The sequence below is a fragment of the Mesitornis unicolor genome, unplaced genomic scaffold (genome assembly GCF_000695765.1).
Source record: "Mesitornis unicolor isolate BGI_N332 unplaced genomic scaffold, ASM69576v1 scaffold39459, whole genome shotgun sequence".
Classification (NCBI taxonomy): Eukaryota; Metazoa; Chordata; class Aves; order Mesitornithiformes; family Mesitornithidae; genus Mesitornis; species Mesitornis unicolor.
In genome coordinates, this window is record NW_010210045.1 from 1 (window position 1) to 17,638 (window position 17,638).

Consider the following 17,638-nt stretch of genomic DNA (forward strand, 5'->3'; position numbering starts at 1 on the left):
GCGGGGCTGGCTCAGCTGCCCAGCATCGATGACTCCAGCACAGGCCGGGGCTGCCCGCAGCCCGCTCATTGCTGCCGATACCCGGTCCTCCAGCTCCCTCTGCTGCCTGCCTGGATGGCAGCTGCCGGGGCCCACTGCGTCGGGGCTGGACCAGCTCCGGCAGCCCCAAAGCAAGGCCCTCACCCACAGTCGACAGGGTGCCTGCACCGGCACCTCCCCGATCCCGGTGTGCTGCACCCCGGAGAAAGAGTGCGGGCAGAGGATGCACCTGGCACGCTGCAGAGGACACGGAGCACCCATCCCCAAGCAGCCCCTGGCGCATTTGGGCAGCCTTGCGCTGGCCGGTGGGTGGCTGCAGGCCTCGGCGACCCGCAGGGAGGGACAGACTGCAGTGACAGCTCAGCCTCGATACTAGACGCTGGAGACTCCACGCAGGGCCTGCAGCTCTGAAGTTCAGGTGTTTGTAAACTGCTCCTGTCAGCTTAGGTGTTTGTTTGGGGTTTTTTTTTCCCTCTGGGTAGACATGCGTGTCCATGCATGCACGCTGTGAGTGTCAGGAGCTGCAGAGCAGCCAGTCCATTTCTTTTTAAACTTGACATAAGCAGGTAAATTATCCCCAAGTCATGCATTTACCATGAGAGAGGAAATGGTGGTACTGCTGCTGCCACTGGAGCAGGAACACCAGCCTCTCATTCCCTGCCTTGATGGGGATCCTGTGTTACGGTCCTGTTGGAGAAACAGCAGGTTTGTAAATGCCTCTGTGCCATTTTCCAGCCTGACCAGAGCCCATTTCTCACTGGGGCAGGAGTAAAGCCAGTGAGGAGAAGCAGGAGCAGAAGAGGTGAAGGTATGTATGTGGCCATCCTCGTGACACACACAGCTGTACCATGCGATGCGCTGGGTACATGCAGCAATGCTGGGATCTGGCCTCCTCTAGGACCTTTGTGTCCTTTTTCTGCTGGGAGATCCCTGGTCTGAGGACACAGCCTGCAGCTTTTCACCCCTCAAACAAGGTGGTTTGCTTGAACCCGGGCAGTGATTGCAAAAGGATTTAAGTCAGGACTCCATGGCACTGCAAGGGGAAGTGCCCCACACCAGGGTGCTACAAGCAAGGAGCTTTATGGCACATATATTTGGTGCGAAACAAGGATGGTTTGGGGTGAGGACTGAGTCTTTATTTGGCCATGTGTCACAGCCACTAAATGCTACCAATGCTTCTTAGGAAGTGGGATGCTGTCTGCACCCAGTGAAAACCAGATCCTGCCCAAAGAGCAAACAGCCTCAGGAAATGCAAGAAGGGAAACCGAGGCTTGAGGTGGCAGTGTAGCAAGTGGAAATATCCTGGGTTTGATTCAAGGCCTCAGTACTGTACCTTTTACAACCTCAAGCACTTGCTGTAGCACAGCCAGCGCTGAGAGACTTATCTGAGCAACATATACACTGCTTTGAGTGAATTTTCCCCCCAGAGACAGGCAAAAGGTGGGTCATTTGCTCAGTGTCTGAGCTGAATCTGAGCAGCCTGGGAACTCGCATCCCCCACGCTGCAGTAGCTCTGCAGCAGCATCCCGGCTGCTCACACATGCAGCAAGCACAGAGGAAGCATCTCAGCACCGTGGGACACAGCAGACACGGGGGTCATGTCAGATTCCCCAAAAGCCATTCCCTACAGCTGAGAGGCAGCACAGCTACTCCAGGCCATGGGATGATCCTGGGGTGCCTGAGGGGTCACCAACTCCAGGCTTTGCCCCTGCAGGCACAGGCTCACGCTGGTCACCAGCCCCCGCCACGGCCTCCAGAATGGGTCATGGCACAGCATCCTGCCACAGATCCGTGTCACTTTCCCATCAGGGCAGCCCTGCCACCACCCGGGTGGGTCTTCCTCCAGCCAGAGACCACAGATGCTGGAAACGGGAACTGTGATGCTGAGCATGGATGCTGGGACCTGGTGCATCCCCTGCTGTGTCCCTCACTCCTGCCACCCACTGGCTGCCCAGGCAGGGCTCCCGCTCTGCATTCACTGGCCCTGGGGATGCCCTGCAGGGAGCTCTGCTCCCTGCCTGCACCCCAGCAGCTCTTCCCTCACACTCCATGCCACGCCGACTTCGTCCCGGCCATCAATAGCGCTTGGTTAATTAATTTGATGGGAACAGCAGGGACCGCACTTTGCATTTAGTGAACTTCTGAGAACTTCCAACCTCATCTTCATAATTGGTCTCATAAATTTGAGGAAAGAGAGAAATCAGCAAAGCCAGAGGACCACAGGAGGCGGGAGAGGCCCTGCATGCGGGAGGGTGGGCAGGCACGTGAGAAGTGACTCTATTTGGTGTCCTTATTTAATTTTATTGCACAGATCCATCTTCACCCACCCCCTCCCTGCCTAGCCCTCTCTCGCACGCTCTCCCTGCTGGGTTCACCTAATCATGATAAATTCATATTCATTTCCCTGCCTGCTCCGGCGGGGGGAGCAGCTCCCCTACATTCACCCAGCCATGCTGTCATTAGCAAATATTTACTCATGAATACGAAGTGGCAGCCTTAGAAGCCAAACCACCTCCTTTGCGCCCCTTTTCCCCCAGCCCAGGCACCCTCCCACCCCTGTACAAGGACAAGCATGATGGCTAAAGATAGGTGTCCTCCACACAGGGCAGGGAGCAGGGTGGGAAGAGCTGCCTAATGCTCAGAGCTGCAGCAGCCTGACTCAGGTTTTTTCGTCCTGTTGCCCTAGGGGGCAGAAAGATGCCCAATGGAAGGACAGGAATTGCCTGAACCCCCAGTCTGGACCCACCTTGGGGATGCAGGGAGCAGTGGGGGAGAGTGAGGGGTCTGCAGCAGGAGCTGAGCCTCCAACCCGGCTCCCCGACTTCCCACTCAGTCTGTAAGTGCTGCTGCATTTGGGTTTATTTTTAATTTTCAGGATGATCAGCCTCACAGCCAGGGAGGCCAGAAAGGGGGTGTGCTGGGGAGGGGGAATAGCTGAAGCCCCTTCCTGGGAAGCAGGTGACACCTCATTAGAGATGTCTAAACCCATCTTTGTTCACCCTACCTGCACCCATCCTGGGCAGTCAGCACCCACCTCCTCCCAGGCACCCCAGGAGCCCCAGCCCTTCCCGGGCTGTAGAAGAGGCAGAAATGATGTTGGACTATGGGAATGCCTACATCCTGCACTGCTGCAAGAGCAAAAGAGGAACCTTGGAGGAGAACATGGCCTCAGGGGATGCGGGGCTGGAGTCAGCCCCTGGCTTGGGGTCTGCAAGTGACCAGGAGGATGGAGAGCAGGACTGGGGGCACAAGGAGGAGCTGATAGGAGCTGATAGCTGTCCTCTCCATCCAGGGCAGGAGGAGCTGACTTACCATGGGCAGTCCAGTCCAGTTCCTCATGTTTCTCCCCTTGTACTTGGACAAGAGGGAAGCAGGAGCCTTCAGCATCCAGAAATGTCACCCCAGCTGCTCTGGCCAGGCCTGGTCTTGCTGCTTCGCCTCCTGTGTTTTTGCTTCTGCCGCAGCTGCACCCAGGGCAGGTGATCCCCATCCATCCTTGGCCACAGGAGGGCCCTCTGTCCCCTCCAAAGCTCCCGGGCAGGGATTCGTGGGGTGGGAGGGGACAGACAGACAGACATCAGGCCCATTCCCTCACAGAGCAGGGGGCTGGCAGGACTTCTCCCCTAGCAGCCCCCGCATGACATGTGTGCACTGGGACCACCCTAATGCCATTTCCTAAGGGGCTGGGTGAGCAGCCCCAGCCCCGCATGTCTCTGTGTCTGGCCTCCCGCCGAGCAAAAGCAGCACAAACAACAGGGCCAGGGCTTTGATGCCCTGCTGCAGCACTCGATTGGCACCAGAGTGTGAACTGCATCCCTGAAGAGGAGGTTGACAAAGGGGAAGGAGCGGGGGCTGAGCAGTGCCATTTCTTCCCCATCTCCAGTGATGTCCCCAGCATGTGGCCCTGGCGAGAGGGGCAGCCCCAGCCATAAGGCTCTAGGAGTAATCCTCCAGGATCATCCCAGCAGCGCTGGAGGGACAGGGAGCCCCCATGCAACCTCCCTGTGAAGCAGGACTATCCCCAGCCCTGGACAAGGCCAGCTGTGGCCCTGCCCAGCCAAGCTTGGCTGGCCGATGTGGAACCCCTCCTCTTTGGGGCTGGTCCCTGGGCTGCACAGCCCTCCTGGGGTGAGAGTGCTGTTTCTGGACCTCCCAGGCCTGGTCTAGGGGCTGAATCCCCTTTGCCACTGGAGAACCCAGGCTCTGCCCCAGCCTCTGCCCATCCCAGCAGCCCCTGACACTCTCCAATTTCTCCATTTTCCTTTTGAGCCCATGTTTCTTGCTGCTCATCTCCACGTGGTCTCTTGGCCTCCAGACTGTTCAGATTTCCCTTGCAAAACCAAAGCATTTCCATGCTCAGGAGACTGAGCCATGTTCCAGGCACAGGAGACAAAGCAGCAGCCAGCTCCCACATGCCCTACTCTTTGATGAAATACAGAAATGCTGACAGCAATCCCTTCCTTTCACCACACATGACGTAAGTGCTCAGCCCAGGGATAAGAGCTTGGAAATTGCTCCTTTCTCAGGGCACGGACAGCCCCAGGGACAGCTGGATGCCAGGACAGAGCCAGTTCCCACTGTGCCATGGGAGCCAACCAGCAGTTCCCTGCCCTGAGAGCCAGAAGTGGTGATTCAATAGCATGAGGGTCTCCACTGCCTTCTCCCTGTCTGTACTGAAAACAGGGAGTCAGGCCAGCACAGGAGGGGCTCCTGGTCAGCCAGAGGGAAAGGTCCCAGCAGTTGCGGGACAGAGAGCAAAAAGACAGGGATACGAAGGAAAAGCAGAGAGGGGATTTATTATACTTCACATTTCAAAGCACCAAGATGTGCCAGAAGACATTCATTTCCATCAGGCATTCAGTAGAAAGGCTGGGCTGACAAATGACACTGCCAGGGTCAAGGTCTGCCCAGCAAATACTCCAGCCCCACTACCAGTGCCCAGCAGCCACGGCTGACACTGCAGCAAGAAACTGTGCAAACCCAGCAGGTTTAATGCCCCTGCGCCTGCCCTGGCAGCAAACACACAGTTTGTCACTGCATGTGACAAAGACACAGCAGAGTGCAGCACACGCGCACCCACCGTGGCCTTCCTGGAAGCTGATGGTGCAGAGCAGCACCTCTGCCAGGAGGAACCACTGCAATACCTGTAATGGAGACAGCACTGCAAGTCTCTGGGACCTTCATCTACAGAATATAAAAATAGTTGAGGTTTCCTGAGAAATAAAATTCACTCCCATGGAACACAGGGCCAGCACACATGTACACATACACTCAAATACACACACACACTCTCTGATCAAAGACCAGATGACTCCATGGCTTCCACACATGCAAAGGGAAAGCTTTGCTTCACCCAAATCAAAACTAAATTAACTCCTTGTGTTTCTCTCTGCCTCCTGTGCACAAACACACAGCCCTGTTGGGTTACATTCAGTGCCATCACATTCAAATCCTTCCTGAGCACATCTCCCTGAGCCTCAAAGTCCACTCCTCTCCTGTACTGAGAGGAAAGCAGCCCTTGGGACCACACCACGGAATCTCTGCACTGGAGGATCCTCAGCACATGACAGGCTCAGAGCAAGCAGGCACAGCACACGGGGTCCTTATGTCTCCTTCAAGGCTTACCTGGCACCAGGGGAAGCTGGTGGCAGTCACAGCATTCCAGCCCCGTGCAGTGAGACCCACCAGAGGACACAAGTCAGCTCAGATGGAGGGAGCACACAGCCAGCAGTACAAGGGGACCCTGCACAATTCCCACAGTAGCAATTGCCAGCAGCAGTGAGAAGGGGAAAGCCCTGTTCCAGGGCCAAGTCAGACCCTGGCTGCCTTCATACACAGCTCAGGCCAGAGATTTTGGGGTGTTTGTGCACAGACAGAGGGCAAGACACACCCCACTTCCCCTGTCCCCAAGCACTGGGAGGGGGCTGGATCATAAGGCTCTGCAACCCAGCCTTATAAAGCTTCCCCAGGGAGAGCAAGGCCATGATAGCTGATGGGCAGCAAGCCCTTTTGGTAGCCAAGGGCTGCCTGTGGCATTGGGCAGCACTTCCAGTGTGGTTCCAGCCCATGGCCTCTGCTGAGTGAAGCCACGCAGCTCTGCGAACAGCAAGGCCCTGCGCTTGTGAGGAGCCCCTGTGTGCTGGGATACATTCCCCATCCTGCAGTCACCACAGAGCAGCACCAGAGAAACCAGCACCCTTCAAAACAGCAGCGTGGCAGTAGGCTCAGGGTGTGGGGTGACAACTGGGTATCACCAGTCTCGTTCTGAGGGCTCCCGGTACGGCAGCCCCAGCTGAACAAAGACGTCTCTCTCGGTGGGAGTGGGTAGAGTATGGCCAGGTGCCATCTTGACGCCTCCAGGGCCTCGCACCACGGCTGAGCTGAGGGCGTGCTCCGAGAGGCTCATGCCCTTGGTCTTAGCCAGGGCCCGCATGGAGCGGTTGAAGTGAGCAGAGCCGGTGAAGTAGAGCAGGGCGCAGGCAAACTCACTGTAAGGCACCACAATGATGTCAAGCCGGCGGTGACGCCGGGCTGGCCCAGGGAGGCGGCACACCCCCAGGTACTTCTTCTGATCACCATTGTCCTCTTGACTCACCAGGTCATCCGTAAGGAAGCCTGGGGAGAAGAAACAGGCAGAGAGGAGCTGAATGGCAGAGAGTGACACCCCATCCTCCGAACGCCCCACTGTCCAGACCACAGCTAAGGCATCTCATAATGGGCTGTGGGACCCCAAGGGCAAGCCAGCTCCAGCCCTGACAGCCTCACGCAGACAGAAGCAGCCATGCTCCTGTCCCTTCTTAACATTGGCTGCAGAGCTGCCACTGGAGCAGGGCCAGGACCAGGGGCAACACTTTAAGGACTTACAAGAAGTCCTGTTCTTAGGAAAAGTGATCACCTGTCCTTCAATGAAGGCCATCCACCTCATTACCTCCCCAGTGTGGCCATGCTAAGAACAGCTTTGAGCACCAGGTGACAGTCCCCAGGCCTCTTACCACTCCTGTGGAGGCTGTCAAGCAGCTTGCTGAACACCCCACGGTGAGACTGCCCATCTGGGTGAGTGACCAGCACATCCACATCTCCACAGGTGGACTTCCCTCGACGGTAGGAGCCACATGCCACACACACGAGCCCAGGCTTCAGGGCCAAGGCAGCTTGTCTGACCTCCAAGAGGAGAAAGAGGGACGAGGAGTCAGAGATCAGTCTCTCATGCTCTTTCCACCAAACAGCAAAGGATCTTGTGCCTGCTTTGCAGCCTGCCCTGTGGCTCCAGGGTATCAATACAGAGCAGATACTTGGCAGGCGTGGCAAACTGCTCCACCAAGGAAGCTGGCCATGTCAGGAGCCACATGAGCTGGGGTGGCCTCCAAGCCAGTCCTGTAAATGCCCAGCAGGCTGCCATGCAATACAATGATCTACCATGGTGTTACCATCAGTCACCAGCTCTTAGGGGCATTGGGCTGGAGCTAGACTGGGACAAGAATGAAGATGCAGCAATGCTGAGGAGGCAAAGTACAGCACAATCTTTCAGAGCCTTCAGTGTCTGAGACAGCAGGAGAGAAGATGTTCTTCAGCTCTCCCGTGGATCAGGAGGGCAATGCTTACCAGCTCTGCCTACAGAGAGAATCAGTTCAACACAAGATGGTCACAGGTCCTATTTCATAAGCAGAGATGGGCTCATCAGTCTCCGCAGCAGGACCCAAGACAGCAGAAAATCTGCAAGTGTTCCCTGAAGCCCACTCCTGCCAGAAGCTCTTGCCTTTGCAGGAGAGCTGGGCTTCATGACCCAGAAAAAACCCCACAAAAGTCACAGCATTTCAGACCGAATGGATGCCAACATGCCGCTGCCAGCAATCAGACACTTATAACCAGAACTTCCCGTAACGCAGCTACCTCCAGGCTGGACCCCAGCTCCCATTTTGCATAGACAGTGCTAATTCTGATGGCTTCATTCATTAAATGCTTAAGAAAGGCTCCTAAGTCCTTGGACAGGAGTAAAGTAATCTTGGTCTGATTGTGCCAATCATTCTGCTGGCAGCAAATAATCAGGGGCTCAGCAATTCCCTGTGATGAGGCCATCACAGAGGCTGGGGTTCAGGAAGGCAGTGTCCATGCTCACAGCCCCTTGTCACTCTTCGGGATCATCCTTCATTAGCAAGAGATAAACCCATTAACCTTTGCCCCAGAGGTGCTCCAAGAAGCCACAAGCCTTTCTCATGCGGAGCAAGCCCTCCTCTGGTGTCCTTGCCCCCCTTCTGGCTTTAAATGAAGATTTCTAGAAAACTCCCAGTCCCACCCGAGCGCCTAAAAGCTCCTCAGATCTCACTGTGACAGGCAGCACAGACAGTAACTAATCCCTCATTCTCTCTCCTGGGCCTGGATCAGAGGTGCATGCGTGTGTATGGAGGGGAGCGCAGTAATCCCATCAAGGTAACAATAGACCCACTCCCAAGAGCCAGTTCCTCGACCCAGCCTGCCTGGGAAAGGGACCACTCACCACCAAAATGGCTAATCCAGCACACAGGACTGACACCCCAGCAGGAGCCTGGCAGGAGTGTATTCTTTGTGGCCAGGCCCTGTGGCCGAGTGACAGGGTCACGCTGGCTGCTGCTTCCATGGTGATCAGAGAGCACAGGGGCAGCAATGATGGTGTGAACCCCAAGCTCTCTGCTTACATTAGGGTACACTGGCTTAGCACCCCATAATCCTGGAGTGCAATGGTGTAGCAGACCAAGCAGCACCCATCTGCAGCCTGAATCCCCTTCACTTCCAGCAGGGATATCCATGCTCAGTCTCCCCACTGACAACCAGCTCAAAGGGTGCTCACAGCTTCCTTTGGAAAAGCAGCACCAGGAAGGCAGCTTAGGGGCATCAGCTGAAACCAGGTATCTTGGAGAAGAAGAGAGGCAGGAAAGAGGAGCTGGAAACCTGCTCATCCCACCAGGCCACATGCAGCCTTTTACAAAGCAGTGTGTAGAACTGACACCTGTGAAGTATCCTCCTTCTGCCAGGCACTTAAACTGAATCTTCCTATGGGGCTAAGTAGGTGCCTTGTGTGCTCATGCCCAAAAAGGGTCCTCCAGGCACTGAGTTCAGCTATAACAGCAAGGGACATTTCCACAGCATGCACCCTCATGTCAGGTCCCAGCAGGTACTCCACTCTGAGGGCCCAGGGCCGAGCTACTCACGGTCTGTTCTATTTCTGCAGCTTCCTCCCGAGGCATGCGCTCCAGGAAATCCGTGTAGTGCTTCAGCCCCACAGCTTGCTGGCTGGTGAGAGTCGCCTTGGTGCGGATATCATCCAGCGTCCGGAAACCCTAATGCAGACCATGTGATGATATTCAGACATCTACCGAGACTCTGCTCTTCAAATACTTTCAAACAAGATTTGGGGAGATTCTATTTAACCTGTCTCAAGTCCAGGCCTGCCACAGCTTCTGAGATCACATGTAGTGATGACTTAGGGCCTGGTTCCTAAAAGTAGGGATTTAGGCAATTCCACTACCCACACACACCTAATCTCCACCCTACAATGACCTTGAGTCTTAACTAAACCTGACAGAAGGCTACTGTTCTTAAGGCACTGTGTTCCTACAGCCTGAAGGAAAACAAGTTATACAGGTAAAGGACCACCACCCAGAATATCCCAATGAAAGCCCACAGTATGAGCACAATCATATTTTTAAGATAGCAAAGAATCCAGGCACAAATGAAACATTACAGGAAAGCCAGGCATCATTAGCTCTGTGCTCAGGAAACAAATTCTTTAAAGAAGAACCCACTCAGTGGCCTGGGTTGCTCACACTGGCACAATTACTTTTTCAAAATTACTTTCAAAACTTCATTTTTTCAACTGCCAGACAAGGCAGACAGATGCTCTGACAGCTACAGGAGCCAGCCAGGCCAACAACTGGATCAGGAGCTTTCACAATCAAGATGTCCTGGCTTAAGCCTGGCTCTTACCAGTGCCACTGCAATGAGCGGTGTGAGTGAGCTCCAAGCAGCGATGCTAACAGAAGAGGCCAGTGTGTCCCCTACTCCACCTATTGCCTGCCTCTGTTGTCTATCCTCCACTCAAACTCAGGTCTCAGCTAGGAGCATTCCATTCTCCTCAAACACACCCACAGTGGGATCCAGCCTCATAGCTCCTCTCATAAATCCAGACTCAAATGGACTCTGTGGATATTGGCAGTTGGAAACAATTTGTGAAAGTAATTCTCCTGCACTCAGCAGCAGTCTTCAAACTCTGGTCTGAGAACCTCTTGTGTAAGGCACTGAACTTACCTGCTGGTACCACATTTGAGCTGTCTTGACCCCTGCTCCCCAGATGTTGGAAAACAACTCCAGCACAGGAACACTCTCACTGATGTGATCCAGCTTGCGCAGATGCCCACTCTCCAAGATCTCCAGGATCTTCTCTGCCATTCGCTTCCCAATCCCAGGGATTTTACAGGCTTCCTAGCAAGAAACCAGAGCCACTACTGGAAAAGCAAAGACTACAGACAAACTAGGGAGCTGCTATCACTGAGCCTGGTCAGCCATTTGATGAGTGATTGATAAGTGGGAGGACTAGTTCTGACTGCTGCTCTTCTCTAGGCCAGGTTACATAGGCTACAGCAATTCAATGTCAAATGGAAAAGGACAAGAATGCACATAAGGACTGAAAGACTAATACACACTGAATGGCTGGACTGACACAACCAATCAGGCCTGGATCCAGTTAGTTTTATATAATATCTCCAATGGTGGCAGTTGCTGACGTTTAAAAGGAACGTCCCTACATTGACCCTAGAGAAGATATTTATCTCATGGGTGCTCAGACCTGGCCCTAAAAGACTCAGACTCCCCTTTTCTGCTCAACTGAAAACACCACAGACGGTCAATAAATACAACTTGCACTTGCTCCACAACTTCTATCAAAACCACAGGAGGGAATTACCAAGGTCTGAAGATAAGCTATTCCACATACAAAATTAATCTGGCTCTTAACAGAGCTAGGATGTTGGGTCTATCTCCCTGCTCCACCACCCTGGGAAGGTGTTTTACCTGGTAGGAGGTGACTGGTTTGTGGTAGCTCTTGAGTGCATTGATGGCTTTGGAGTAGCCCAGAGCTCTCCACTTGTCCCCCTGGACAGAATAGGCCTTTGCGAGCACTTCCAGCTTCTCTGTGATGCACTGGTTGTGATTCTCCTTCTTGCTGTTGGAGGAATGGGCACAAACCCACTTGCTGGCAGGCTGGCCCACTGCAGAAGAGCTGTCACTGGTCTCCTCTGATGATTTCACGGGGTAGTGGCCAGAAATCAATGCTTCCAGATCTCCCTGGGTGACACCAGCATCTTCTCCTTCACTGTCTTCATCATCAGAGACTTTCTTTAGGGATAGGTAGAAAAGCAGCCATGTGAGAATAAGTGCATGCCTCACATATGTCCCCTTGGCACAGGCTGCTCCTGAGAGCAGGAAGTCAGAGCACTAACCAACCTCCAGGGCATGCAGTGCTCAAATTGCTGTCTCCAGAAGCTTTTGGTTATATGCCCACTATAGGTCTTCTTGCCCCAAGCTAGGCACGCACCCCTTGAAGCTACATGCACTTCTCACAAAGCACAGGAGACGAGAAACTGCTGTTCACCTGTGAGCCGAGCACACACACACCTCCTATAGCCAAGCTCCGAGGTAAGACACTGGATACATGAGCAACTGCTGCCAGCAGCATGGTAAGACAATGCTGAAATCCCTGGCTGGGGGAGATCCTGACTTCCTGCTCCCATTGGGAAACCTTTGGCTGGTCGGGTGGCTGCAGACACACATCTCACATTCAGTCTCTGCATCTTCCATCCCATGACGCAGATCACAGGAGATACACACTGGACTCTGTTTTCATGACACAAATCTTAACACGGTAGTAAATTACAACCCCCCCATTTTCCCTATGGCTATCTGCAAGAGAAAAGGGGAAGGAAGGAATGACACAAAGGACTCCACATTCCTCAGTGACAGAAGAAAGAACCAATGTATACATTTGCTGATACCCTCAGCATTAGGATGCCTCTGTGTGGACTTAAGAAACAATGAGCCTTGGCTTCAGGTAATGAACAAAAGGGGATAGAAGTGGGAAGGCACACAGAGGCTTTGTAGACTGCTTTACTCACTGGGGTCCCCCTCTTTCCCGATGTACAAACACAGCAGTCCAGGAAGATCCAAGAGCTCCTGTACTGTGGAAGTAACCCTGAATGGCACAGGGCTCTTTGGGATCAGTCCAGCAATTACATGTGCCACACAAGTCCTGCTACAAGTTTCTGCAGAGCATCAGCCTAAGTCAGAGCCATATCCTAACAACCCCCGGTTCTGCTGGCTAAGGAGGTCTGGAGACACAATTCCTGCAACATACAGAGCTGAAGTCTTTAAGCAGAACAGGCAGGATGTTTCCCTTTTGTGATCTTGTTTTGTAACTCTGAAAACTAGGTCAGACTGAGGACTTGATAGACTAAAGCTGTTGTATTTGCCTTGAAACGCAACTCCCTTAAGACACTGTTACCTATAAGGGCAGCAAAGCCTCAGAGTGTTCAGATCGGTTAGTAAGCTCCTTAAAAAAAATGTAAGGAGCATGTTAGGCAAGCACAATGCAAACAACTCTGCAGCTGGAGCACGCAATTCCCATCCTCTTGGCCAGCCATATCACATAGGTAAAATAGCACATAAATCCCCGACCCTTCACGTTTGCCAACAAAGCTGATGGACTCTTTACAACCACATGTGCAGAACCAACTAGTCCCATTAGCTTCTAAGATCCTCCAGAATCCTACCCAACTAGAGCTGGGTGAGACTGGGATGTGCATGGTCTGTCTGGAGCACAGCACAGGAGATAGGGTAGCAGCTGAAGCCCAGTACCCAAGGCAATTCGCCACTTGAGAGGGAGGCCAGGGTTCAGTCAGGGAATAACCAGCACGGCTTGCAAAGGCTACTGCATCCAGATGCCAGTCAAACAGTGGTTGCTACAGTCTGATAACAAGGTTTCCTCACAGGAGTTTACATCCAAATGCAGAGCTCCCAGAGCAGCTCCTGTTCAGTATGAAACACTGGCACACACACCATCTCCTAGAGAAAAAAACATCCATCCAAGCTAGAAAAGACTCCATGCTTAAATGGAGGCTACTTCTAAGCTGAGATTTCAGGTGCAGCTTTACTGTTGTAGCTGGGTCTTAAAAGCAGTTGGTACTGTCTTTAAAGCGTATCCCGTGCATTCTCTTCTCCTCCCCAAACTCCCATAGTCCTCAGCTTGGGACACAGTATTTTACTGAAGTGTCTACAAATATTGCTTTTGTATAAAGACTAACAGGAAATATCGTTGCTTGAGGAGATTTAAAAGAAAAGGCAGTAATGCTTCAGACTCTGGTAGCTGTCTGACTACCCAAAGTAAGAGAGCAGAAAGCAGGGCAGATACCACAGGATCTGTAACAATACAAAAGATCCTTTCTCCCACCAAGTGTGAGATTTGTTAATAACAAATGCCACTAAATTAGAGTTACAAGAAACAGCAAAGATGGGGTAACTGCAAAGGTGATGCAGTTAAGAAGCAGCCAGCTCTGCCTATAGCACACTGGGTAATCAGTCTGGGGAAAAAAGACCTTCCCCTACGCATATTCAAGAGAAAGCCTGAAACAAAGGAGCCCTCAGTGGGCTGTCAGTTAGGGAGTAACTACAGGGTTTTAGGAAACAAACTTTGTGACTGTGTTAGAAAACAGATGCCAGCACGGCAGCTACTGCTCTATGAGGTCTGGGGTACCTTTGCTACAGATAGATTCGAATGATGTCAATGCCCAAAGAGAAATTAGCAAACTCGAGCAAAAAATAGAGAGAAAGGAAAGAAAGTTAACAGCAGGTCAGCGAAGCTGACTCACAACGAACACCATTAATAACCCAACACAGATATTTTAAGCACACCACCACAATCATTTGAGTGGCAACCTGATCCACTACGCATGTGTTTTAACAGGGTGCTTGCCAAGGAGTGGAGAATGGGTCAGTACAGCTCAGGCAGGATGAAATATCAGAGACAGGTTCCTGAAAGGGAGATATTCTCAGCCAGGGAATATTCCTCAAAAGGACACAGGGGAAATGTGATCACCGTAGTGAGACTTGATCTGATCAGAGCACCAATACTGCTTCAGCTGGAAATGTTCTAATGGGGACAGGAATTTAAAGAGGTGTTTTTTCTACTTTTAGCACCTAAAAGGGACAAAGAGAAGCAGTAATGATGTCCACAGCCTGAGTCTGCCAGCACCATCCCACTGAAACAACAAACGCCTTCCCTTTGCTGAGAAAATATGGCATTGTACCCCTGCAGGGATGCTCTTAGCCAGGAAATGCAGCAAGCACGATCTGTTCACAAGGAGAAGGGTCTGTGGGAAGCCTCACCTCAGTCAGCTGCTGCTGCCCAAGGGTGCCCAGGCCTCGCTGCGAGGAATCCTCCACCCGCGCTTTGGTATTTGGTTTCACTGCTCCCTCCTCTGCTGAGGGCTGGACCTCTTCACTGCTGGGGACCTGCTGCTGCTGTTCTTTCTGCAGTTCTTCTTCCTCCAGGTACCTGCCATGGATCAGATGCCTTAGCACAGGAGGAGGAGGACTTCTCAGGCACCAGAAGTTTGAATGAGAAATTCTTTCTGCACGTTTTGGGATGGAGCAAACAATCTGAATTGTACTGTCTCAGATAACAGATTAATACCTCTGGTTTTGGCTCAATCTCCCAACTTCCATCCACCTCTCTGACTTGAAACTTTCACTCTTATCTACCTCACTCTTAGACTCGTTCTCCAAAACTTCGCCAAAAATCTTTTGATTCTAACCTGTGGCTGCCTGCTGCTCTGTTCCTTATTTCCTCTTGTGCCTAGTTGTCAGTTGTCTCTCTACTTTTCATCTGCAGTAAGTAAGAAACAGCATTTAATCCTCAGCATTTTCAAAAGAAACCTCCTTGTTATCACTTATGGATTCGGAAATAGTGCCTTTAGCACGTGTAGCAAGTGAAAAAAATCCTGCTAGCACTTCTGGGCTCTATTCTATGTTTTGCTACCCTGCAGAATGGCAACTCATCACAAGGTCACTATATTTCACAGTCTGTATGGGGAAAAATGACTTTGAGTCATGCCCACAGGAGTTGCAAGGAGCTGCAGTCCAAGATTTGAGCAGAGATCAAATTCTAGTGCTGTTCAGTTTAGGACAGAAGCATTGCAGGGAGGAATGACGTTTGCATACCTGTGAGGGATAAAGACACCAGCGCCAGCGGTACTCAGCAGCTTCTGGTCTCTAATACAAGCACTTAGCCAGGATGCCTTCACTAGCTGCAATCCTGAAGGTAGTTTGGTTAATTTGAGGAGCCGAAAGGCCCGATCACAGTCCATGTCTTCAGCCACAATGACGTGTGTCACCTCTGAGGAGAGCTGGTCATGCACAACACCCCCATTCTGGACAATCTGCTTGTGGAAGATATCCGCCCTGGCTTGGCCGATGCCAGCTTGCAACACATAGGCGGTGACTGGTTTCAGCCAATCTGCTGAGGAAACACAGGGGCAGGAACTCAGTGACAAGAGAAACAGTGTCCCAAACCAACAGGGCTACGTATCTCCCATAGGACTTGATGGCACCAACAGTGGCAGTCTTTGTGGGGGACCAGCTGGACACAGCAAAGCAAGCTGGTCATGATCAGAAAACACACGTAGGGGCCAGAGAGAGTCTTTGGGGGAACAGCACCTCCAGATAACAAGCAGAGGTAGGAGCATAACATTCCACATCGTGAGCATGCAGGACTTACCCTCAGGTATCTCTGTTCCTTCCTCTTTAGAGATCTTTGGAGGGACACTTTTCCCCGAGTCATCCCTCACTTTCTTCCTCTTGGGAAAGGCTTTGACAATCCCTCGTGGCTCCATAGGCCTGGTGGGAAGTTTGGTTGCAACTGCAGAATACCAATAAGAAAGAGGGAGGTTGCTTAGAACAGTGTTACACAATCACAACAACTTAAGATTTTGCTCACTGTCTTTGTTGGTTTGGAGTTCTTTTTTTTGTTGTTGCCTTCCAAAAACATTTGCCCTGAGGAAGGCACCTAGAAACAAGAATTGCAACCCACAAGGTCAGAAAAACCAAAGTTAGAAACCACCAAAAAGCTACTTAAGAAAATCCTGCTTGAATACCTTAGAAACCACTAAAGCTGAGTTCTTATAATAGGAAGTATTCAACTGCTTTAACATTTTGGACCTCCTTCCTGTTCAGTCAACATAAGCAGGTATGGTACCTTTATTTCCCAGGTATTTCTTAAGCGCATTCCCAAGAGGAAAATGCCTCTCCTGCCAGGGCTGAAATGCAGTCAAGGATGAGAAGAGATAAAGCAGCTGATTGACACCAGGTTCCATACAGCCACAGGAGGAAAACCCCCAACCCAGCTTCAGCTGGAAATAGCTGATTAATAAAGATTAACTAGCCAAGTTCAATATGGGCGTAACTGTAGTTTTACCACCACAAGCCTTCCAAAAGCAAACTTTGGAGCTTTAACTACTGGCCCAGGCTAGCAATAAGTTTGGTTCTTTGTAGCCCAAACAAACCTTCAAATCGCTGTATATCCCAACAGCCTTGTCCACCCAGCTGCAGCATTAAGTCGATGCCAACTTGAAGGTTTCCTCTTTGTGCAGCACATCATGTTTTGCTTAGAGGTTTCTCACACACAAACCAGAACAAACCCATCAGGTTAAGCCTGGAAGAGTTGAAAATGGTCCCACTTGGCTGTGTCTTCTCTCTAGGGTCACCTTCTCATCCTGGCATTAAACACAATCCTCTGGAAAGACAAACCCAGAGCTGGACTCAAGTCTTTGCTTCTATGAGGAAGAGGTTCAGCTTTGAGGGAAAAGAAACCCTGATACATTTCTAAAACTCAGCTTCAGAGGAATGTTCACGATTTCAGGACATTTTGACCAAAACAACCCCTCTCAAAACAGTAATACTTTCTATTAGACAGGGAAAAGACCCCAAGCTTCTAGGTTCCTAAGACCTTCTCAGGGCTTGGAAGAGTGTTTTTCCAGGTAGTATTTTAACTCACCTAAGACCAGACACTCGTGCCAAGTATCCTGCTTGCCTTGCCAGCACCCTCAGGCCGTGAAGGCTTCACCACCAACAACCCAGCTCGCTCTAGGACGAGCGGCACCCAAAACTTCGGGGGCGGGAAACGAATCCCCCGGAACCTCGCAGTTGGGTCCGGAACCGCGGGGACCGAGGCCCAGGCAAGGAAGCCGGGAGCCCCTCCGCCCCCCGGCCTGAGGAGGCGCGGCGAGAGGGCTGGGGCCCCCCGGCCCCCAAAAAGCAGACCCCCACGCCTCCAGCCCCGAGGAGGAGAAGGCCCCCCTTCCCCCCCCAAAACCAGACGTAGCGCGAGAGCTTCCCCACAGCCAGGAAACGAGGGCGGATGACGGGTCCCGGGGTAAGGCCCGATCTCACCTACGGGCCGGAGCGGCGGGAAGTCCTTCCGGTTGGCGACCGGAAGTATCCGTGTTGCCGCGGCGACGGGTCCCCGGCCACCATGGCGGTGCCGAGCGGGCTGGAGGGGCCGGGCGGCGGCCACCAGAGC

At 52.3% G+C, this 17,638-nt stretch overlaps 2 protein-coding genes across 2 annotated transcripts in view; one reads left to right on the top strand and one right to left on the bottom strand.

Moving 5' to 3' along the window:
• Nucleotides 1-6,200: 6,200 nt before the first annotated feature.
• On the bottom strand, nt 6,201-15,953 carry POLL (polymerase (DNA directed), lambda). The gene is made up of 8 exons (XM_010193059.1): nt 15,839-15,953; nt 15,283-15,577; nt 14,449-14,617; nt 11,083-11,406; nt 10,321-10,494; nt 9,225-9,353; nt 7,032-7,200; nt 6,201-6,654 (listed from the first exon to the last, which is right to left on the bottom strand). The coding sequence occupies exons 1-8, from the start codon at nt 15,951-15,953 to the stop codon at nt 6,290-6,292; spliced, it is 1,740 nt and encodes a 579-aa protein (XP_010191361.1). The 3' UTR covers nt 6,201-6,289.
• A 1,523-nt stretch (nt 15,954-17,476) lies between these two features.
• DPCD (deleted in primary ciliary dyskinesia homolog (mouse)) overlaps nt 17,477-17,638 on the top strand; it is a 7,304-nt gene continuing 7,142 nt past the window's right edge. Inside the window, exon 1 of the mRNA XM_010193060.1 lies at nt 17,477-17,596. Within this exon, the coding sequence (XP_010191362.1) occupies nt 17,477-17,596 (120 nt within the window). The remainder of the gene's footprint in view (nt 17,597-17,638) is intronic.

What these genes read in the sequence shown, in the direction of transcription:
- POLL (XM_010193059.1), bottom strand. Translation starts at nt 15,953, where the DNA reads ATGGAGCCACGAGGGATTGTCAAAGCCTTTCCCAAGAGGAAGAAAGTG. An exon ending in AGGAACAGAGATACCTGAGG is followed by an intron (nt 15,578 to 15,838) that starts GTAAGTCCTGCA and finishes TTTCCTCAGCAG; the next exon opens with ATTGGCTGAAACCAGTCACC. An exon ending in CTCAAATGTGGTACCAGCAG is followed by an intron (nt 9,354 to 10,320) that starts GTAAGTTCAGTG and finishes GGTCTGCATTAG; the next exon opens with GGTTTCCGGACGCTGGATGA.